This window comes from Hippocampus guttulatus, chromosome 5, assembly GCF_054856545.1.
Source record: "Hippocampus guttulatus isolate MCC_2025c chromosome 5, RoL_Hgut_1.0, whole genome shotgun sequence".
Classification (NCBI taxonomy): Eukaryota; Metazoa; Chordata; class Actinopteri; order Syngnathiformes; family Syngnathidae; genus Hippocampus; species Hippocampus guttulatus.
Window position 1 is genome coordinate 14,007,261 of NC_141265.1, and position 24,364 is coordinate 14,031,624.

Here is a 24,364-nt window from a genome sequence, read left to right on the forward strand (position 1 = left end):
TAATTTACTGGTGGACAATATACATTGGACAACGCGGAACACCCAAGGAAAAACAATGCCTTAATGCATTGCAAAGGTTTGCAAGGGGTCAACCAGAAACAGCAAACAATTTGCACACTGGCATGTTAAATCACAATTTTTAAAAAAAGTATACTGAGGCAAGTTTTGTCAAGCCCTCGTGTGAACAAGGATCGGCAAGCACACGCGTGTGCAGTGAACAATGGGCGCAGGTGACATTAAAAACCAATGTCATGCTGAGTATTTTTAACAAGCCTGAGGTGGGCTGACCTGCCCAGGGGAGGATCTGTGCTTCCCCTGAGACTCAACCCTTCACGACCCTCAGCAGGCGATGGCTTGTGTGTCCCATTAGGTCCATAATGTGAACGGAGCTGCGCTTTGAAGTTGCTGAGACCCTGCACCAAAGCAGTACGCTGTTCATCTTAAGGTAGGAGGACATACAGTATTAATTCCAACATTGTCCATGCACGTTTAACTGGCAAATGTCGTGTCCACTCCACTTTCTAGTCCCGTTCTATTCTCCATAGTGTATTTTGCACCATTGAAAGACCACCCGCCTCTGCATCGTTCACATCAAAAGCGGAATCATAAACAATTCAAAATATCAATGTTGGCATAAATACATCATCAGTAAGTTGTTCTTATTGCAACTTGACTTTTTTCCTTCAAAGTGGCAACTTTTTTAACTGTTGTGGCATTAAAGGAGGAACATTGCAGTAATGCTTAGTTGACGTTCGTATGATGTGGTCCTTGGGAGGAGGAGTTTGAGAACCGCCGCTTCATTTGACCATGCGTGGAACGATCTGCACCTTTCAGTGCGTCAAAGAAAGGGTTAAGCGCGTTCTCGTTTCTGATTGGTCTCAGCAGAGCCCGCCCTTCCCCATCACGGAAGTGAAACTTGTGAAAGTTCACTCTGCTGGGAAAAGAACCCAAGTGTCAAGTGGTCCAGCCGACGAAGGCAAGACTCACAGAACAACCGCGATGTCTTTGTCATTTGAAGGAAGAGTTGTGCTCGTCACCGGTGCAGGAGGAGGTAAAATTACCGTGGGAACATTAAAATACTGCATAATAGCTCGACTGTCAGCGATGCTAAATCTGTACGCCCAGTTCTATTTACCGTGGATAGCTTCGGAATGCTAACCAGCTGATCGGGATGATTACGACGTTAAAGTGCACGATTCTGTAAGCATGTATTTTGTCTTGTCTAAGATCTTTGTTGTTTTATGTTGCTGCAACCTTTCATTTGCTAACGAGTAAACAGTCCCTTATAGCTAAAACAGCACTAGAATTATTTAAATGCGAGGTTGTAGGCATTTTACGAAACTATTTCGGGAAATCCAGCGAAAGACATTTGCTTCCAGTCTGCCACGGGGATCAAAGTACAGTCGATCCGAGTGGGTGAAAGGGCACATGCAGCAACAGGAATACAGACGGTGTTGATAGCGTTAAAACAAACAAACAAACAAACAAGCCCCTCATTTTTCCTGTGTGCAGGTCTTGGGAAGGAATATGCACTGGCTTTTGCTGTAAGAGGAGCCTCTGTTGTAGGTAAATAAATATAAATAGCATCTGTTGTCATCCCCTTTAATGCAAAAGGTTTCAGGTGACTTGTGACATTGGAAGAGCAATGTGTATACTGTACAAAGGAGTATTGGGGCCACGTCATTATTAGAATCACAGCATAGGCGATTTTACAAGGAGGCAACGGGTGGCAGCTGCCACCTCCACCAAATGCCTTGCCATCCCTAATGTTGACAATGAATCTCACAATACTAAAATCAAAATTGTTTTCTAAATGTTCCTGATATTGTCTACATAGTGTGTATAAACGTTTTAACCACCAGTTTAGAATTCATCCCTCCCTAAGGTGAAAATCGTTGTATCCTAAAGCGCCACCGATTAGGGAAAAAAAGCTGGAAGATTCGTGGTTGCTCGGTTATTGTTGTCAAGTACAACAACTTATGTGAAGTAGTGCTGGGCGAGAGTGCACTTCTCACCATAGCTAACAACTGCCTCACTATATTATGAGGAACAAAACATAATGTTACAAGAAAATGCTCAATGTTACCAGAATCTGGTTATAATATAACAGGAACACTCCTCAGAACTCAGAATATTTCCTGGCGATGCTTAACTAGGTACACAGCGTGTACTATTCATTGTGGAGTGGTGTGTGTGTGTGTGTGTGTGTGTGTGTGTGTGTGTGTGCGCGCGCGCGTGTGGAGGCAATTTTGTGTCTGATATTGCAATAAAGTTTCAATAAAATGAGAAAAAGTTGTCATTCTGTGAGAATAGAGCCTAAATGTTACAAAGGGAAAGTCATTTATGAAAATGAATTTGTAATATTACAGGGAGAAAGGTTGAATTCTACTTTTCGCTTTTTCCTATCAATTATTCCTTTGATTAATCGTGAGTGTGAAGTCACATCCGTTCGCACGGTTCATGGCTAAGCTCGACTTGATCCTATGGCGCAACCTCGGCTTTAAGAGGATCGATGGTGTCACATTCGGATGCGTTGTATTGATTGACACAGTGATTTAGGCGCCGGGCTCGGCCATAAACATCTGCAATAATAGCCGCTATCTACGAAGAACTCGCCCTTGAACTGTGTGACGAGGCTTAGCGAGACGTTCCTAATCACTGGCGGAAAACTGCATTCATTGCCCATTTGTTGCTAATCTTTTCCTCCTCTCGCTACGTTCAAGTGAATGACCTTGGGGTAGACACCAAAGGGGGTGGAAAGAGTTCTGCGGCTGCCGATAAGGTTGTGGACGAGATAAAAGCCAAGGGAGGAAAGGCAGTGGCCAACTACGGTGAGAAGTTTTTGGATCGGCCTCCATCTTGTCCTCTGGCTGCCTTCTGTTACAAGCCACTCTATCTCTTTATGTTTGAGCTCATGGTGCTGATTTTATTTTGAGCAGAGATATCAATTGGAATTGGATGAATCAAATTGTCTCTTGGGCAAATTTTTGATTGGTAATTTGACCCCGTATCAATTACTTCCTGCGGGGAAGAAGATGGATTTGGATCAACAAAATGGAGGTCAACGAGCATGCGTGGATTCTGTTGGACCTTAAGAGTTTACACTGTATTAAGAGTGTGTATTAAGTGTTGAACCAATCGAAGTGATGCATTGCAATCAATAGTAACGGCTTATCAGGGTAGGATCAGTAATTGGATTTTCCTTGTTTGTTGTCTATTCTTTTCATGAGCGTATTATTGTAACTGTCAGTTTTAATTGAAATTTACTCAGCTGCTTTTAAAGCTCCCCTCCCCATCTTGGCCTCACATGCTCACAGACTCTGTGGAAGACGGAGAGAAACTCGTTCAAGCGGCGCTGGACGCGTTTGGAAGAATCGGTGAGTGAGTGCGAATCAATGGACCAGAAGCGGCAGGGGAACAGGTGGGGATCAATAACATTAGTCGAGGCTAGCCTACCTACTTTTTTTGGTGGGTGAGTCCGTTCCTGGGTTGTGTTCGGTTCAGTCCGGGCAAACTCACTGGTGGTGGGATAGAGCCGTTGTTAATGTTTTTATTCATAGCTCTGACAGCCCTCGCTTGTGTACCTACAAAATCTCATATCGATTATCTTGTTTTTCAGATATTGTCGTAAACAATGCCGGGTAAGTCATTTTATGGTGGAAAAACAGCTCTTTCATCACTGGCTCCGTTTACAACCCTTTACTCTCTGGAAGGATCCTTCGTGACCGCTCATTCGTCAGGACAAGCGATTTGGATTGGGGTAAGTTCACGAAATTAATTCATCCACGGGGGTGCTCGGTTTACAGCCGTCATTGATGCACCTTTCAGAAGCAACAGTAAAAAAAAAAAAAAAGACTGAGCACATTCATGCAGAAGCTGATCTCAGCCACAGCTCACTCATACAGATTCGTTGATGTGACACCACCTTACCAGGTCTCGTCCTTAAGGCGCATATCTAACATGCATACATTACCAAACGTACAATGATTAAAACCTTTTTTGTGCTAGTAATTTGTTAAAATGTGTTTCAAAAGTGTCAAAATACATTTGAAGTGTGTTTCATTAAGTTTAAATGTTTTTAAAGCATGTGGACTATATAAAAAAAATGGCATATGTATTTTCACCTAATGCGTATCGGTCTTTGAACAAATGGCAGTTCACTCTACCAGTTTTTCAGGTCAAGTACAGCCTGCAATAAACTAGAATACGCAATAAGTTGTTCCGTGAAGGCCGTCTCGGCTCAGAAGTGATTTTCATGAAAATATTTCCCGTAATTCTGACGTCACTACTGATTTAGTGTAGGTTAGTGGTAGATTACAGCACATTATGACTTGTGTAGAAAGTCGAGGTACATCGTCGCCATAGGAACAAAACTACGGTGTAAACAAGAGAACCCCCTGGAAATCAGTCATGAAAAAAAAGTAGCTCAATACCGCAATTTTGGATTATATTTCACAATTTAACTCATGAATGGACAATTTAGCATTTCATTTTGCATGGTGGTAAATTGCTGCACCCTTTTTTTAGTTTGTATTTTAAGACCATTTCAAATTGTTCCCAGACCTCATTCACAGAGTTCACCTGCGAGGCTCCTTTTTGGTGACCCGCGCTGCCTGGAATCACATGAAGAAGCAAAAGTTTGGCAGGTAAGATATGCACACGTGTAGTGGTCCACAACCCCTCTCCTTACAGAGCACCGCGGTGCCAAGACAGACTCGAGCGAGTTTAGAGCCTCAGGTAGTAAAACATAAATCGGTTGCTTGATGCTCCTGAATGTGGTGTGCTCATTGCTCAGTTGGCTTCACGGTGTTACGAGAAAAAGGAATCTGCATAAAAGGCTCAGACAGCACATTAGATATGGATATGCAAATCAGAGCAGCAAAAAAAAAAAAAAGTGTTAATGTGGCTATGCAGCTTTTTGGGTTGACCTGAATAGTCCTTTAACTGAATCAGTGCTGATTCATGTGCCCCCCCCCCCCCAAAAAAAACCTCAAGGAGTCTTGAACAATAATTTTAGTATTTGGTATGGAGTCGTAGTTTTCTCTTTTCCCTAATGGTTTGCCCTCGTCCATCTTGTCATGCGTCATTTCCAAACGTTCCCCCATTGACTCCCATGTGATGGCTGCCATGATGCATTAACGCCACCCAAGAATCATCATGACGACTTCAGCTGCGGGCATCTACGGCAACTACGGCCAAGCCAACTACAGCGCCGCCAAACTGGGCCTGCTAGGCCTGTCCAACACTCTGGCCATTGAGGGGCGCAATTATAACATCCACTGCAACACCATCGCTCCTTTAGCTGGCTCGCGCCTCACTGAGTCCGTCATGCCTCCAGGTAAGCAGCCGCAGTTAACTTGGAATGTGTGTGAAAAATCATATCTGAACTGTCGTACGCCCCTGTAATGGCCAAAGTTTGACTGCTATGAGGATATTTAGTCCCCCCCATCATTTCTTAGGAGGGGAATTAATGAGAAATTTAATTTGAACTGGCTAGGCTGGTCCGTTAAAATAAAATGCTGATCCACGGTCACCATGGTAACAAGAGAGATATGTCTCTTCATATTGCAAGCCAGCATACCCATCAATTGAATTACTTTCAGGCTCATCTATTGCGTGTTGACGTCAATCTGCTTTTAAAATCGGCAATTTCCATTCGTATATTGTCCTTGCATTTTTGTCGGCCAGTCTGTTGTCGCTCTTGCGCAATATGCGGGAGTCATGTTGCTCCGTCATATGCTGGGTTTTAGCCTCTAAGCTAGAGCCATATTAATTGGGCTATACTAAATCTAGCCATTTTCTATAGTGCTTGTTCTCATTTAAAGTCCTGGCTGAGATGCAGCCGATCCCAGCCTACTTCGGGCAAGAGGCCTTGGCTGGTCGCATGGCACTTATAGCCATACACGTTCCAACCTATGGACAATTAAGAATCTTCAATGAACCTATATATTTGGAACATTGGGGGGAGCTGCATGACTTAAAGAAAAGCCACCAATGCAAAACTCCGCAGAGGGGAGCCCAAGCTAAGATTCAAACCCAGTTCCTTTGTGGTTTTAGTTTCTTTGACATTGCATGGTGGCCTGGACCAAATGCCCTACCGGTATGATAAACGGCCCACACGCCTGAGGTTCTGCACTTCTGGCCAAAAAACACCCAAACAACAAACCTTATTGCAGGGAAAAAAGCAACCAGACACATTGAAAAAAAATCTACTCAGGATGAACGGTGTCAAACAAATTTTAGTCATGGGCCACATTCTAGTTAGAAACTGTTGTGCATAAAACCGTCTCAATGTATAATTGCCTTTTTAGTACACACACAACAAATAAGCAGTTTTGTAAGCAGAAGTCAATGAAAAAAGTTATTTAAATATTAAATATACTTTTGGGAGGATAAAACCTATTTTTTAAAATGAAGACTTAGGCCCACTACGCTACTGTATTGTAATATTGGTCATGATGGCGGTACTTTAGGTGGCACTTTGAGAAGCACTCCTAGAGACTATACACACTCTATGAGTGAACAAGTAGCCCTTCACAACAGTGACCACATTTTTCATTTGCATGGTTGTGCATGACTAACTCTTAAAACGATGCCAATGGTAACGTAGCTCGACAACTAGCTGCTATTTCTGCGCACTGCTCTGCCCTAATACGTGTTGTGAGCAGTGAAGTGAAGTGATCACAACAAGGCTGTGGTATTCTTCTTCCTTTCGTCTGCATTTGTTTGATTTAGATCTGGTGGCGGCGCTGAAGCCGGAGTACGTGGCTCCCATGGTGCTGTGGCTCTGTCACGAGCAATGCCAAGAAAACGGAGGACTCTTTGAGGTATTCGCAGCGAGGTCTCACTCCCACTGATAAATGAAAGATGGCACAAACATGTTCCAACGTTTCTCTGATGACTCATTTGCTTGCAGGTTGGTGCAGGCTGGATTGGCAAATGTGAGTCTTTGTGTTTTTAATCCTGTCGCTCTACATCTGTTCTTAATTAGCCCCAAGCACCACCACCAGATTTATGCTTGCCGGCATTTTTAAAAAATGACCTCTTAATGTTCGTGTGTGTGTGTGTTTTCAGTGCGCTGGGAGAGAACTCAGGGCTGCATCACCAGACAGAGAAACCAGCCCATGACTCCCGAGGCTGTCAGGGATCAGTGGGACAAAGTTTGTGATTTTACAGACTCAACCAAGCCCACTTCAGTACAAGGTCAGTGATTTTGTGGCACCAGTGACATACGCTGGAAGGTTACAAGTATGAATGTGGCACAAATAAAAGGGGAAGAAGTGCCCCTCCACTGCTTCAATTCTGAAACTGTACGCTGCTTGTAAAATACACATTTTTTTCTCCACTCCAGTTTGAGTATTCTAGAGAAGCAGCGGTGAAATGGCAGACAAAGTCAACCTTGTCCATTTTCCGCTTTGGCAAAAGTGGTCTCAGAGCCTTAACGGAGGCAAAGATTTATCAGGCATGATTGAACAACAGACACCCACCTATCCTCAATGACTCTAGGAAAAAGGCCCAACAGACTACAATTGCCAGGCAGTCAGAATCTCCTGTGAAAGCAAGCATTTGTCACATTTGTAAATTTTATTTATTTATTTTGCGCCCGCCCTGGATTGCTGTTTAAACAGCACTGACACAGAATGTTGCGAATTCTACCAGGGCAATTTTCTGCCTTGGGAAAAGCAGTACCTGGAGCCTGTCTGTGTTCAAGGGAATCCCGGGGCAGGGGAGGAAGTTCCGGCAACCACCCCTGAAAGTATTAAATGACACCTGACGCTGGGACTGATGCCACCTAATTAGTGACGGACGCCATTTCACTGTATGAAAGAAAGCTTCAATAGGTTATGTATGAAGGGCATGAATGGATAAACTCTCATATACTTGCAGCAACTGCTATGATTCTGATGCACCCGTTTTGCAACGACTTTGTAAGGGGGTTATTACTGTACTGAAATTACATCCCACCAGATTAAAAAAACAATAAATACAATTTATGAAAATTAAAAAATTCAACTTCTTAATAGTGTGATGAGGAATGTCTTGACAATTTTTATAAATGGTGAAGGCCGTCTGACAGTTTTCTCTCAAGGTCACTGAAAGTCTGATTTACTAACTTCACTACTAGATAAAGCAACTACCAGCCACTTTTATCACAGTTAAAGTCACAATGTTTCATTGTTCTGAAACAAAAGATTTGGCTCTGGGGCCTGATAGATGCATTGTGTGTGTGTGCGCGCGCATGTGTGTATCTGAATCGATTTGACCCAAAACATTTTCAATAAAAAAGAAAATAAGCTAGTCAACTAAACCAAGGAGCGTGTATTGCATTGTTAGGCTTGCAACATGTGAGTCATAATATACTGTACATTACATATATTTTTTCCTAGTTCATTAGGTAATTCCTAGATATATTATCAACAGCTTGATAGCGAACAACAGGATAGGATCCAGAGAAAGATCTGGATCGGTATTGGCAGTGGTGAAAGTGGAACAGTGAAGCTGTATTGATAGGCAGATTTGCTATAAAACACCAGCCTCTAGTATCACAGTCAAAAATGTCATAAAATGGATGTTATTTTTATAGGCTGGGAAGCGCCAAAATACACACCAGCACATTCGCACATTTGTCAAGTGTAAAATCGAAACCCAAACCTTTTGCTAGCCACTCATCTGTATTCCTCCTGAGTTAGCCTCCGGTAGAGTGAGGAGATCTGTGGCTAGAGGTCAAAAAAAGTGGAGAGAAAAACAGGTCGAGGTGAGGAGTAGTTGGAGTGAGTCACACAAAATTACTGTTGTAATTATCATTTAGTGTTACTTTTCTCCGTCTCCTCCATTCCTCTGGGTTGTGCATTGGCAACGAGGATGGCGCCGTTTTGCGTCGAAGCGCACGGGGGTGGCGGCCCCAACGGGAGCTAGCTGCTCTCATTAGCATATCTTTGTGCCGCCTCCTCATTTGTAGCTTATTAGCCAACCTTGTTGCTATAACTACCTGCCAATAGGCGACGGCCCTACTTTAACTCTGATTTCGGAGATTTTTTTTTTAAATTCAGCCCTGGAGCCGTTTCCCTTTGTTCTATTTCCTAGTTGCACTGAAATGTTTAATTGTATTGATAAATCATTGCACAGAGAAGGGGGAAAATGCATACACCTTGATTTAAGAAAGATTAGAATTTGTCCAACTCAAGAGGTTGTTCATTCCCATAAAACACAATGTTTGATAATAATAGTCATTAGGTTTATTTGATATATTTTGGTTTGTAGGTCTTTCATGATAATGTTGTCACGTTACAGCCCATCATCGGATGAAAATTGGCTCTTTAGGGTTGAAAAACGTGGTCTAAAATCTTTAGCACAGAAGCCATATTTATTTCCTGTACATAGTTACAGTAGCTTCAATTAAAAATAAATCGAGTACAATAAGTTTGTCAAGTACAGTTTAATTGTGGTCCACTTTTAAGTGTGATACAGTTACATGCAGTCTTTTAGAGGTTTGCTTCCAAACGTTGAGGTAGAATTTTTAACTTGTGTGAAATATTTGATTTAAGATTATGAAAAATGGGAGCAAAAACAAAATTGTTGCTTTTTGTTTTTTGGGACTGGCTAACAGTAACTGTTTGATTTCTCCAGGAGACACTGCAAAACAATACAGACCGTCACTAGTATTTTTCTTAGAAAATAATTTTCAGACTTTTTTAAAGTCTTAACTGTACAAACAAAAAAACATGAATCTGTGAATTTGCAAAGGTCTGCTGTAATGTCAACCCAGATTTGAATCATGACTACCATCTCACGTCGGACACAATTTATAACAGAGAAATGAGAATACCAGTCACCTTAACCCAGATTTGCCCCTCCTTTCGCTCACCTTTTTGCAGAATCACTCCAGTCCATGGTGAGTGTACTGTCCAAGGTGGACTTGGGACAGGAGGTTGTCGCCGGCCAGACCTCTGCCCCTGCTGCATCCTCTTCCTCCGGCAGCAACCTTGTGAGTAGAAGAAGCTTATAATGGAGCATTAGCGTCAAAATGTGACTTTGCTCTTCAGGGTTGTACAAAGTTTGCAGCACACTAAAATGATTCATTTCAAGAAGAATATATATATATTTTTCTCATCTCTAGCTTTCACTGTTGTTCAAGGCCTATTGGATTGTATAGAAAGCGATGTGAACGCGTGTGTGTCGCCAAGCACATAAATGATTCATTGCTGTGGTCCGATATTTAACACGAAGCTGAAAGGCAGCGCGTCGCCGATGCCTGCACTCCATGGCGGTCTTAATTAAAAACGTAGCAGTCAGCGCTTTGGAGCGCTTGTCACGCGGCTGCTGGTCACTATTGTGCAAAGCGGGAGCAGTCACATCAGTCAACCTGAACAAAAAAAGCCGAGACGGCGGCCATTAATGAAACTAATGAAGCGGTTGGCCGCAAGGGGTTCCCAGGAAACCTGATTTTATAATTAGTTGAGTTCAGAACCTTTTTCGTGAACGTGCCAAAAGACTGGAAGAAATGCATGTCACTATGCACTATGAACTGCCCAAGATGGCCGCTTGTGCGCCAGTGTGTTCGGCGACGCTCCTGCCATTTCGGGTTTTTTTACTTTTCGCAATGCTTGTTACCTCCCTAACAGCGTCTCGATTGGTTTATGATCGCCGATCGTTGTTATTGATTCAACAACACGTCGGAGATTCGGCCGCGTTTTGGCAAGACGGTGGTGAAAAGACGCTACCTCCGTTCTTGGCTAACCTGCCGGCTAATCTCTTCCGCGTTCGCTCGCCCCCTTCACAGAAGCGCCGCCGCGGCAAACGTAGCGGTCAGCTCGTGAAGCTAAAACGGGATCTGAGACACACTTCGATCGCTCCGGCGTGGTGTGCCCTCGACCCCGTCGCCTCGTGCTTGCTAACAGTCGTTGGCTCTCCCATCGCGCCACGGCATTTCTACCCCCCACGCCTTTCTCGGGGAGGAATCCAGCGAAAGCTTTTGAGGGAATTCCCCCGGGCTCGGCGATCGGAAGAGGCAATCCCTCCCGTTGCTACTCCCACAAGGATCGCGTTGTTAAACGCCCGGTCGCTGACGAACAAGACCCATATTCTGAGGGAGTATTTCCTTTCCAATGACTTGGATTTCCTGTGTCTGACGGAGACTTGGGCAGGTACTGGTGAGTACAACGCTTTGCTTGAATTGTTGCCACCTGACTGTGGTTTCCTCGATACCCCGAGGACATCAGGCCGTGGTGGAGGAACGGTGAGCATCTTTAAGAACAATTTTAAATGTAAACGGTGCACATTCACCACATCGGCCACCAGCTTTGAAGCAACCTTCTTTGAAGTCGGTCGTGTTTTCCCGGTGCTCTGTGCTGTCATTTACCGTCCTCCTAAACACAACAAAGACTTTTTAAGCGACTTTTCAACCTTTCTAGCGGAAATCAGGCTGAGATATGATCATATCCTGCTAATGGGGGATTCTAATATCCATGTGTGCTGTCCGGAAAAAAACGCTAGCAAAGGACTTCTTAAGCCTTATCGACTCTTTTAATTTCGTGCAGTATGTGACCAGCCCGACACATGAACAAGGACATATTTTAGACCTTGTCCTTGCTTATGGTCTACCGGTGTCAAATCTGGAAGTCCTTGGAAATGGGATTTCTGATCACATGGCAGTTTTATTTGACGTAGTCTTATCGCATGCTGCTGTGAAATCTGCCGCTCCTAGTTTTAAACGCCGAATTTTTAACCCTCGCACTGCTAGTCGTTTCTCTGATGCCTTTAATAACCTTTGCGTACCCTTGTCAAACACAGAGGAACTCACCTCTTGGTTCAACTCATCATGCCGTGCCATCCTGGATTTGGTGGCTCCTTCAAAAACTGTGCTCCCAAAACCTAAACCCGAGCCATGGTTTAACGACATTACCCGCGCAGCTAGGCAGGGGTGTCGCAAAGCCGAACGCAAGTGGAAAAATGACAAACTGCATGTCTCTTATCAAATTTGGAAAGACTGCTGGCGTAACTACCACCTCACAGTAAAAGAGGCCAAAAGAGCATATCTGTCGGACCTTATTCAAGCTAACCGTCACAACCCACGCGCACTATTTAAAACGATAGATTCTGTACTCAAACCCCCTCTGCCTACTTGCTCGGATTCTTCACCCGAGATGTGCAACAGATTCCTTCAGTTTTTCATTGATAAGGTCTCTACAGTTGGGACTCCGGTCTCAAATACCGCATCTGACCCCTCTGTCCATGTTCAGCTGTGCTAAATTCTTTTGAAACTGTGTCCGTGGCGCTTTTGGAGGATGTAGTTCGCCAGACGAAGCCATCTGACTCCCCTTGCGACTCTCTTCCCCCGCACTTCTTTCAGGAGGTTCTCCCGAGTGTTGGCGCATCAGTCTTGGATATCATCAACAGCAGCCTCTCTTCTGGTGTAGTTCCCCAACAGTTTAAACATGCTGTGGTCCAACCCTTGATCAAGAAACCTGGTCTTGATCCAGATGTGCTGTCAAGTTTCAGGCCCATTTCCAAACTGCCTTTCATTTCCAAAATTCTGGAAAAAGTGGTGCACATGCAGTTGAAAATTTTCTTGGATGAACATAACATCTTGGAGGTCTTCCAGTCAGGTTTCAAGACGATGCATAGCACGGAGTCAGCCCTGTTACGCGTTTCTAATGACATCCTCCTGGCAAATGACTCTGGAGACCACGTGTGTCTAGTTTTATTGGACTTAACTGCAGCATTTGATACAGTGGATCACAGTATTCTGCTGACTCGTTTGCAGCACTTGGTGGGCATTGGTGGGAGTGCTCTTGAGTGGTTTAGGTCCTATTTAGCTGACAGAACCTTCTGTGTCAGCTTTGGCTGCTCTGAGTCACGCACTGCTCCCCTGTCATGTGGTGTTCCACAGGGCTCAATTCTGGGGCCTCTGCTGTTCTCGCTGTATCTGCTCCCATTGGGTTCCATCTTAAGGAAACATGGTATTCCCTTCCACTGCTATGCAGATGACTGCCAGATCTATGTCCCACTGAGCAAGAAAGACGCCTTCTCATTAAGGCCACTCCTATCCTGTCTGGAAGAAATCAAAACCTGGATGGCACAAAATTTCTTGAGATTCAATGAAAAGAAGACAGAGGTGATATTGTTTGGTCCCAGTGGCCCTTGTACATTCCATCCTGTAGACTTGGGCCCCCTGTCTCCTTATCTTAAGTCAACAGTCTCAAACTTGGGCCTTAAACTGGACAGTGATTTCAAACTCGATCGGCAAATTGGTGCCGTTGTTAAATCCAGCTTCTTTCACCTTAGACAGCTGGCCAAAATAAAACCTCTCCTCTCACATGAACACTTTGAGACAGTAATTCATGCCTTTGTCACATCGCGGCTCGATTACTGCAATGCCCTTTACTTTGGAGTCAGCCAGTCCTCCATTAAGCGCCTTCAGCTGGTCCAGAATGCCGCTGCTCGCCTCTTGACTGGTACTCGTAAGAGGGAGCACATAACTCCTACTCTGGCATCCCTTCACTGGCTCCCCATTCATTTTAGTTATTTTCAAGATCCTCTTATTTGTTTTCAAATCTCTGAATAATCTCGCGCCACCTTACCTCTCTGAGCTCATCCGCCCCTACACACCTGCCCGGCGCCTCAGGTCTGTGGACCAGACCTTATTAGAAGTACCAAGAACTAAACTGAGGCTCAGAGGGGATGGAGCCTTTTCTGTTGCTGGTCCCTCTCTCTGGAATGACCTCCCACTGAACATTCGGCAAGCCTCCTCGCTGCCCATCTTCAAAACCCTCCTCAAAACTCACTTGTATTCTTTGGCATTCGACTCAGCATGACTTAGATTTGTTCTTGGTTTTACTGTTTGGTGCTTTCTACCGCCTTTATTACCGATTTGTCTTACTGTTTATTGTGCATGTTAAATTGCTCCATGTACAGCACTTTGTATGCAGCGATGGCTGTTTGAAAGTGCTCTATAAATACTGTTGACTTGACTTGACTATAAGGCAGCGAGGCTCAATGCATGAACATCCAAACGTCTCTTCTCTTTGTATTAGACTGCAGCAGTGGGACAAAAACTTCCAGCGACAACGTTCAGCTTCTCGCACATACAATGCATCCTGTATGCGCTTGGCGTGGGCATGTCCACCAAAGACCCCGACCACCTCAGGTGTGTGATTACTGCTATTTAGCTGATGTATTCAACGAAACAATGATGACTGTATTGTTTTTTTTCCTCTAGGTTCCTGTACGAAGGCCATCCAGACTTTAGCTGCCTCCCAACCTTCGGGGTCATTCCTTCCCAGGCAGCCATGATGGATGGTGGCCTGAGCTCGTTGCCTGGACTCAACATTGACTTTACACAGGTGAGGAAAACACTTTGCACCACTTGCGGTATGTGAAGGAATCAGTGAATTAAATGTTCACATTTTCACACTCTGTTTGTTTGTTTATTGAACATAAAACATATATACAGTAATAATTTGACAGAAAATAAGGTAGATAAAAAAAGTAAAAAGAAAGAAATCAATCTTCATTCAACACAGTTATTATGTTCAGGGGAGTAGGAAGAAGTAAAAAACCTATCTAGTCCTACCCCGTTATGTGATTATATCTAATAAATCATTTTTATATCAATCAGAAAAGAAAAAAGTAAGAAGAAAGAAGTCTCCATTAAGGCTCATACTTTACCCTTAACCGTGATATTTTTACAACTTTTGGTTTGTATCGGGATTATATACTTCCACACCCTGACACTCTTGTGTCAATTTTCTCTTGTATTCATAATGGATATTTATATACCTTTCTCTATTTATCAACTTAGTTCTGATTTATCATTATATTTAATGTTTTGAATTTATCATTTTAACTCTGATTTGAATTTGTTTTTAAACTCAGCAAGCGATTTACTCATTTTCAGGTCCGTTTCGAGATTATTCCACAGATTAACACCTTTGATATCTTAACCTTAAATCATAGCTGCTTTCTCGAATTTCGAAAAACTTCTGGATGTTTTGGCAGAGAAGGTTATTGTGTGCTTTGTACATTAATTGGGCGGTTTTAAAGTCAACCAGGTCATAAAATGTCATCGTATTTAATTTGATAAATAGTGGATTTGTGGGTTCCGTATATTTTGATCTATTAATAATTCGAATTGCTTTTTTTTGTAGGTTGAGAATAGGGAGTGTGTTTGTTTTGCAGGCATTTCCCCATATTTCCACACAGTAGGTCATATATGCTAGTAATAATGAAGTGTATAATGTGTACAAAGCTCTTATTTAGCACTTCCTTGGTTTTGTAGAGGATCCCTACGGTTTTGGCTATTTTTCTTTTTACGTTATCGATATGTGGCTTCCAACATAGTTTTGAGTCTATTACTAATCCGAGAAACTTGGTTTCATACGCTCTTTCTATCTCAATTGAGTTTACCATAATTTTAGCTTGGTGTTTGATTGGTCTTGTGCCAAAAACAATTAACTTCGATTTTTTCAGGTTAAGTGACAATTTATTTCTGTCGAACCAGTTTTTTAATTTGTTTAATTCGTTTTCTACGGTTGTCAGGAGCCGTTTCAGATTTATTCCAGAACAGTAGAAAGTTGCATCATCAGCAAATAGGACACATTTAAATTGTTTTGAGACCTTGCAGATATCATTTATATATAAGATGAATAGTTTTGGACCAAGCACTGACCCCTGAGGAACTCCGTGAGTGATTTTCAGTTGATTCGTTTTTTTATTGTTGAGTTGCACGTACTGATATCTGTTTTCTAAATAACTTTTTATCCATTTATAAGCTACACCTCTAATGCCATCATATCTTTCTAGTTTTTTCAATAATATACTGTGATCTATTGTGTCAAAAGCTTTTTTTAGATCTAGGAAAACCCCAACAGTAAATTCTTTGTCTATATTAGTGGCTATTGCTTCCACAAACTCCATAACTGCCATTGAGGTGGTCCGTTTTCCCCTGAAGCCATATTGATTCCCACTTAACAGCGCATGCTTTTGTATAAAGCTATCAAGTCTGCGAGAAAATAGTTTTTCTAATATTTTTGAAAATTGTGGTAGTAGTGATATTGGTCTATAATTTGTAAACCGATGTCTTTCTCCACTTTTATAGATTGGAATAACTTTAGCAATTTTCATTTTTGATGGAAAGATACCAGCTTTGAATGACAGGTTGCATATGTGCGTGAAAGGTCGCACTACATATTCTATAATCTGCTTTATTATTGTCATATCAATATTAAAGCAATCAGTTGACTTTTTATTTTTAAAAGTTTTTATAATATTTGATACTTCTTGTTTTACAGCAGTAAGGAACATCGTGGAGGAGTTTTTTTCTACATATCTATTTCAAACAAGTTTGTTGGATCAGGAATTTGTTTTGCTAGGTTACTGCCGATGTTGACAAAATACTCATTAAATTCAGTTGCTATTTCTGCAGTTTTTTCCAAAATAGTATTTTTGCCTTTGATAAAATACTCTGGATAATCCATTTTTTTAGGACTATTTCTGATTACTTGGTTAAGTATCTTCCATATTTCTTGTGTGTTACTTTTATTCTGCTCTAATAGTGCATGATAATGATCTCTTTTACTGGTTCTTATAATATTTACTAGTTTATTTTTATAGGTCTTATATATTTTTTCTGCTTCTTCAGTTCTCAATTTTAAAAACAATTTATATAAATTGTTTTTCTTTTTACATGCGTTTTCTATGCCTTTCGTTATCCATGGCTTACTTGGGTCTTTATACTTTTTGGAGACTTTCGTTAGTGGAAAATGTTTATCATATAAGGAGATTATGGTAGACTGAAATACTTCAAACGCTGTATTTGGGTCTTCATTTGAGTAGACCTCGGTCCAGTTTTGTTTTTCTAGGTCTTGCTTAAAGGCATCGGTGGAGCGTTGGGTTCTTAGTCTTATTTCTGTTATGTGAGTTGTTGACTTAGCTTTTCTATCAAAATAATTATGAAAAACTGCAAAAACAGGTAGGTGGTCACTTATGTCATTAATGAGAAGTCCAATTTCCATTTTATGATCAATCTTATTTATAAATATGTTATCTATTAATGTGGCCGTGTCAACCGTTATTCTGCTAGGTTTCAGGATTACTGGGAAAAAGCTGTTGCTGTACATAGTATTTATGAAGTCGGTTGTTTTTTTGTGTCCATTTGGGTTTAATAAGTCAATGTTAAAGTCACCACATATTATTCGTGTTTTCTTATCGTTGTTGTAACTGAGCATATCTGTTAGTTTTTTATTGAATGTGTCAGTACATGATCCTGGTGTCCTATAGATGCAACTTATGATGATATTTGATGCCTTTTTATTATGTATTTCAATGGTTAGACATTCCATTAGGTTTTCTATTGTGTTTGTCAATCTCTCGATTTTACTGCATTTAAGTGCTTTGTCTACATATATTGCAACCCCCCCCCCTCCTTTTTTGTTTTCCCTATTAGTTGCAAACATTTCATAACCTTCTATTTCCATTTCAGTTGTTTTATCTTCATCAAGCCAAGTTTCTGATATGGCAATTATTTTAAATTTATTGAATTTAGTCAGGTATTCTTCAGCCATACAAATGTAAAATGAAATATTGAAATGGTACAATTTAACAAACATTTTATTTTTAACATTTGTAGCTGTCACTCAAGTCATGAGCCATAGGTTAAAAAAAACTCACTGAACTAAGCTCTTGTGAAGTATGCATTTCTGATGGTGCTTTGAATTATTTTGGCACATTACACGTGAAGAGATTTTCAAAATATCTGGATTGGAGTTGATCTATCCTCTGTCCATGTTTTAACCGTCATGTATCTACTGTATGTCATGCATTAGGTGTTACATGGCGAGCAGTATCTAGAGCTCTACAAACCTCTTCCCACCTCCGGTATGGAACACAACTTTGAACTTAACCCCTAAAAACAGTCAAATCTTTGAGCTTTGTTTTTGTTTTTTTGCTTAAAGGACAACTGACTTCAGAGGCCACCATTGCAGACGTGCTGGACAAAGGCTCCGGGGCAGTCATTCTCCTCGACGGTGAGCGAGTCCTGCCCGATTATGATCCTCACTGCTACGAAAAGTCCTTCTCCCTCCTTTCTTAGTGAACACATACAGCGGCGCCGAGCTGCTCTGCTTCAACCAGTTTTCTGTGTTCGTGGTCGGCGCCGGAGGCTTCGGAGGCAAAAGAACATCGGAGAAAGCCAAAGTGTGTTAAATTCTGTGTTTTTATGACAACACAATAAGACATGAGGAATATTAATGGCGCTTCCCGCTGTGTTGCATAAACCCCGCAGGCTCTTGTGCAGCCGCCTCAGCGAGTGCCGGACGTCGTGCTGGTTGATTCCACCACCAACGACCAGGTGAAGAAGCAGCAAATCAAATGTGAAAACACGTGTCGGAGTGATTCCCAGGCCTTGTTAATGTAGATGTCTCCTGGATTATGATTTATGACTCTCATCTCCTGACTCCTAGGCAGCCTTGTACCGTCTGAGCGGGGACTGGAACCCCCTCCACATTGATCCCAGCTTTGCTGCCATGGGAGGTAAGACTTGAATTGGTCGAGGATGTTCAATCTTACATTGATTTGTTTTAAAGGAGATATCTACCCCACCACACACAATTTCAAAAACGTTGCAAGTTCCTAACATGTCTAACAACATCCATTTTCCGATCCGCTTATCCTCACAAGGGTCGTGCTGGAGCCTATGCCAGCTCTCTTCGGGCAGTAGGTAAATAGGTAAATTGTAAATTAGCCCTACTGTTGTGTAAAAGTGGGGCAGAAGGTCTCGCTCAGACACTTTTTCAGAAATGGGCAGCAACATTGACTTGGTTGCTTACTTTAGCATTTAAGGCGTGTGCAGGCACTCAAGGGACCCAACTATTTGCACACAAGCCATTAAAAAGTCAATTTTTCGTATGTCTACTTTGAAATGTCTGGTCAGGCTTCCAGTCACCCATCCTGCATGGCTTGTGTTCATTTGGCTTCGCTGCGAGACACGTCCTCAAGCAATTTGCTGGCAACGACCCCTCCAGATTCAAGGCCATTAAGGTTTGTATTGATTTCAGTCACAATGCTTTGGGGTGGGAATCACATAGTAAATTGCGACAATAACAATTTTTAGATTTTTTGCTCGTAAAATAATCTGGTCTAATGAAAGGTAATCAACAGACGTGTATTTATTTCTGGTTTCTAGATGTGGTATTAACTAAGGCTGTGACTGCATATTCTAAAAATTCTATTTTCTCTTGACTATCAAGCAAATTTGTCAAGTCCCTTTCCTTTTCTTAAAGATTAGTTCTGTGCCTGTCCACAGGTCCGCTTTGTGAAGCCAGTGATACCGGGTCAGTCTCTGCAGACAGAAATGTGGAAGGAAGGCAGCAGAGTTCACATTCAGTGTAAAGTCAGTATGGATCATTTCAGTCCAAACACTTGAATGTCACTCAGCTTCTAACAGCCCTTTTGTCTTTTCCAGGTAAAGGAGACTGGCGCTGTGGTGCTTTCTGGCGCTTATGTCGATTTACACGAACCAGCCGGCATATCTCCTGGTCTTCCTCAGGTGTGCATGTGTGAATCCTTACTTTTTCTTTTAAAAGAAGGCAACAACTTCTTCTTTGGATGGTGTAGGAGAGGGCGGGGCTTCGGAGCGATCTGGTGTTCGCAGAGATCGGCCGCCGCATCCAAGAGTCTGGTGGCGAGCTGGTCAAGAAGGTCAACGCCATCTTTAGCTGGGAAATCACCAAAGACGGCAAGAACGTTGCGGAGTGGAGTGAGTGGACTTATGCATGTGGCCGGCTCTACGGATGTACCTCAAACACATCAGGTTTGAAAATGGGACTTCTGTCGTCCTTTAGCAATCGATCTGAAGAACGGGAGCGGCACGCTACATCGCGGTGCCTCCAGCGGGAAGACTGATGTGACTTTCACTGCGTCAGATGAAGACTTCATGGAGCTGGTGCAAGACAAACTCAACCCTCAGAAGGTACGAATGAGCACAGTACAGTGGTAACTTGACTTACGAGTAGGGTCCAAATATATGGACATTTCAGGGTCATTAATTAACTCACTCAGTACCAGCCAATTCTGAAAAGACGTTTAGAAATGTCTTTGGGAGTGAATGAGTTAAGTATATTGTGTGTATGTGTGTGAGTGTAAGAGAGAGCCTTTGTTTTTGTGAAGAGCTGTAAATGCTGCAGGGGGAATCTGGAGGAAATGAAATTGGGTGAAATGTTAACTTTTATCGGCAAAATAGTGGAATGCACTTAAAAATGTTTTCAGTTTAGTTTTGAAACACTGAAGTCCGCCTTGAAAGTGTTGTGCTTCCATGTAGCGCAAGACTCGCCTCCAGAAATAATGAACCTTCAGCTTCCTCGTTAAGACATTTTGTCCAAATATTCTGAGTTTGTTTTTCTCCGTTACGTAGGCATTCTTCTCAGGCAAGCTCAAGATTCGAGGGAACATCATGCTGGGTCAGAAGTTGGAGGTCATTCTGAAGGATCACGCCAGGCTGTGAGCACCTCCTACAAGAGTCGACCCGCCCACAGGGAGGCAGGGATTCCCAATTTATCTTGCTCATCAACACCATATGCTGCCTGCGGCAGAATTTGTTATAAGCTGTCGTGAAATTTGAAATGCAAAACCTGAATGCAACGGTTCTAAAAAATGCTCATAAGATGTAGTAATAAATGCATTCATAAATTAATATCACCCTCTGAGGATTTGATAATGATTCCCTCTTCCCTGATGTAAAGTTATTTCCTGAAGGTGGTTGCCTAGTTAAAAAACAATGGCCTGTTATCTGAGATCCATATTAACTAAGTCAGAAGATCTGTGCAATTGAACTCGTTAGTCCACTTGGATGGATTTACTCCGATGGGCCGACCTTCACGTGCAATTAAACTGTCATATATTGATTCCCAGGCAGATGTCTATTTTTTTCCTTCCTCTGGAAGCACACTAAACACTGACAGAAATGGATTTGTGGAAGTGATCCTGACAGGAACTGAACTGTACAGAAATGTTTTGTTTTCTCTTCTAATCAATGCTGATAATAGTATTGTTTGCTCTTTTAATAAAACAGACTTAAAGCTCAATCTGTTCTCATTACTTCATTCATGCAATGATTAATATTGTACGTTAATAGGCAGCAGGGTGATATAGTGGTTCCTAAATCTGTGTCACAGTTGAGAGATTCGCCCCCATGGGGTGGAGTCATTTACACAACTGCTCCCAGAGTTTTGCATCAGTTACTTAGCACATTGGCTGTGCCCAGATTCTGTGCCACTTTCAAACAACGTCCATCACAAACTGCCACCTGCACACTAATTCAGTTGAATTCTGTGGCTTCATGATGGTGCTTGTCACACCGTTCGAGCGTCATCCCAGTCGTCATGGCAACAGAAGCTACACAGCATTGTCCCGGCAGTACAAGGGAGCGGGATGAGCAGTGACTCATTTGTATATGAGAAATAAAATGCATACCTTTTACTTTACTTGTTTAACAATAAAAATGTGACAGTTTAAATGTTTGAACTAAAATAAATAAATAAATAATACAAAGACGTTTTTCTGTTTCCAGAGATAATTCAATTATCTGTTCTCAAGTGTTCATCCTTATAGAATTTATTCTGCATCGTGAAATGAAACAAACATCAAATTCACAGTTGTTTTATTGTGGTGACTCGGTTTGAGAAGATGAGTCTTTTGAAAAAGGCTAAAGCGCGCACCTTGATAAAATTTATTCCACTCTCCAGCGTGTATAGAAGCAAACACTTGGATAAAATTATATTTAACCATTCCACAAGGAGTAACCCCCCCCAGCAGACACTGCTGAAGAAGTTTGGCAAAACAAAAGAAAACATGAATTGCACTGTCATTGTTTGGGCCGAAGAAGGAAAAGAAAAGCATTTGTGTGCCTTTCTATCAGTCAACACATTTCATAAATAGTTGGATTTGTACACAATTGTCCAAGAAACTGGCGTACCCATGCTTATGCAACAAGGAAGTGTAAGGATGACAAGTCAACATGAAGGAGTGTGAAGGCCCCCCCATTAAAGAATACAGTTGAAATATAAAAATAGACTTTTTTGGGGGTGAGAAAAAAAAAGCCACGTTTTAATGAGAATACAATTGTAGTATGACAATATGCAAGGTTACGAGAATAGCTTTTAAATGTTTCAAGAATATCAATGCGGTTTTACGTGAATGAAGCAAGAATAGTGTGACACCCTCCCCCACCCCGCAATCGCAATTGTGCATTTATTATAAGTTGTACATTTCTTGTAATAGAAAGACTGTCATAACTTTCTTGCCAAGTAAGATTAACTTTCGTATTATAACAGACGCAATATTAGGACCTTTTCCAGTAATGTTCCAATTAATGAAAATGTCTTTGCCTTGTCGTATAAATTTTGTTGCAGTTATTTTTGATAGATCAAAATTTTTGAGAAAGTGTAATTTCTAATATTTAGATTGAAGAGTAAATATGAGAATGAATTTATTTTCCAGTTATATTACAGTTTTATTCTTGCAAGATACAAGACTACTAGTAATATTATGCGTTCATTCTAAACTACAACTTAATTGTCATAATTGTTTTTTTTTCTTTTTTCAGTGTGGTATAATGTCATCTTCCGGGAAGTCAAAACTAGCGCACGTTTTGTTCCTTCAGCAGCACAAACTACCGGGTGATTAAGAAGAATTTAAATAGTTGAGAAAACAACAACAAAAAAATCAATTTTAATTCAAAGTATCCAGAATGAATGACATTTAGTAGCAGAAATTGTGCTGTTATTGGAATAAAACATCTGTACAAATCAACAGTTAAAACCTGCTCACCCACAACACTCCTTTTGAGCTTATTCGGAGAATAACAGCAGCAACAGCAGCCCCTCCCTCCCTCCCCAAAAATAGGAAAAGGGGGTGCGCCCATTTCAAAGGGGGCACTGGTTAAATTAAAGCTACATTTTGTGCAACTTTATACGAAGAATATAGACCACTATAGCTAGTTAGTAGCCAAAGATTAAGGACACTTCATACAATTGGCGATGAATACAGATCTGTCTACTGTGCTGTACATGGCGTCATATTTACATTCTATTCAACTGCTTTATTGACATTTTACACGGCTCACAAAAAGTGTGAATTTAAGGATGAATCTGATATGCACACTGAGCTGGACAGGTGAACTTAAATTGACCTCTCAACCTTTGATCGCACATTTCCAACTGTTTGTTTCAATCCTAATATCCCAAACCTTTTTTGCGAGTCGTGTAATTCAGCGTCTCCGTTATGTGCAAAAAGAGAGACAATTTCTGATTATGTCTTACCAGCGTTGTCTGATCCGCCTCGTGTGACTGAGCTTAGTTTCGACGCAAGCAAACCGGAAAGATCGGAGACACAACTTGCCTTACCTCGAACCTGCAGCTACTCTAGTCTTTTCACAGGCGGCCACAGACCTCACCTTGTTCCCGAAATTTAAACTGCAACAAATGACACAAGTGGTATTTATCTCAGCTCAGGTGCGCATTGAAAAGTCAACGTTTCCATCGGGAATGGGCATCCAGATCCAGTGTGCTTGGATGCTTGCTTATCGCCCATCGTTTCCAATCAACCCGTGTAACGGGGAGGAGATTCTCTTACCTCCTGCCTCTGCAGACAAATCTCAACTTGGGCACAAAAAAACACACGCTGTGACCACTGTGAGTTTCTGACGATATCGGTGAAACATCTCCGCAGTCCTTGTCTACAAGATGAGCTTGACATCACTCTTAAGGTTGCCATGGTGATGCTGTTGGGGGCTGGTGGCGGCGGTGTTGTTATTAGCGCTGAAGCGGTTGGGAAGGATCCTCATTTTCATGGTGCCGTCGGCGCCGCAGGAGAAGACGTGATTGGCCGGCCCCACCTCCACCTGCATGACGCCCGTGCCCAGGTTGCGGAAGAGCGACTGCCGAGCGTGTTCGTTGGGGAAGCAGTAGAGCAGGCACTGCGTGGCCAGGTTCCACACCTGAAGTGAGATGGGAGGTTTTTTTCCCTTTTTTTCTGAGATGAATGCGTAGACACCAATCGAAATTTGTCTCTGGGTCATGATAGCCACTAATTGACATCAATCATGGAGCAGGTTGGTGGTCGCATGGTTGTTGCCCCGCCCCGCATAGCAAGCTGATGAGAAGCTGCTCAGTTTGAAAAGCCAGCATGGGAGTCATTTTATGTGATGAGCTCCTTCACAGGCGCACAGCCTGTATATGTGACTTAATTAACATCACATAATCTGGCCGTTCCATACGCGCCCATCAAACACTCCGAACTCCTTGCTGCTTTTCAATCAGCCGGCGTGCAATTAAATACTTCACATGATGGGGGAGGTGGTTGGGAATCGAAA

At 42.1% G+C, this 24,364-nt stretch overlaps 2 protein-coding genes across 6 annotated transcripts in view; one reads left to right on the plus strand and one right to left on the minus strand.

Annotated features, from left to right (window-relative positions):
- The first annotated feature begins 885 nt into the window (after window positions 1–885).
- On the plus strand, window positions 886–21,077 carry hsd17b4 (hydroxysteroid (17-beta) dehydrogenase 4). Its single transcript, XM_086111268.1, has 25 exons — window positions 886–1,051; window positions 1,513–1,566; window positions 2,724–2,831; window positions 3,318–3,377; window positions 3,620–3,641; window positions 3,714–3,760; window positions 4,562–4,646; window positions 5,151–5,338; window positions 6,736–6,827; window positions 6,917–6,941; window positions 7,075–7,203; window positions 9,876–9,985; window positions 14,034–14,146; window positions 14,219–14,342; window positions 17,823–17,874; window positions 17,952–18,023; window positions 18,089–18,192; window positions 18,281–18,346; window positions 18,459–18,528; window positions 18,929–19,035; window positions 19,301–19,387; window positions 19,460–19,543; window positions 19,612–19,753; window positions 19,839–19,966; window positions 20,408–21,077. Exons 1-25 carry the CDS (start codon window positions 1,000–1,002, stop codon window positions 20,495–20,497), a joined length of 2,211 nt encoding a protein of 736 aa, XP_085967394.1. The 5' UTR covers window positions 886–999; the 3' UTR covers window positions 20,498–21,077.
- Window positions 21,078–21,635: 558 nt separating this feature from the next.
- The window catches only part of dmxl1 (Dmx like 1), a 41,707-nt gene continuing 38,978 nt past the window's right edge, over window positions 21,636–24,364 (minus strand). For all 5 annotated transcript variants that reach the window (XM_086110828.1, XM_086110832.1, XM_086110829.1 and 2 more), the window contains one exon: window positions 21,636–23,989. In XM_086110828.1, the coding sequence (XP_085966954.1) occupies window positions 23,729–23,989 (261 nt within the window). In that variant the 3' untranslated portion in view covers window positions 21,636–23,728. The remainder of the gene's footprint in view (window positions 23,990–24,364) is intronic.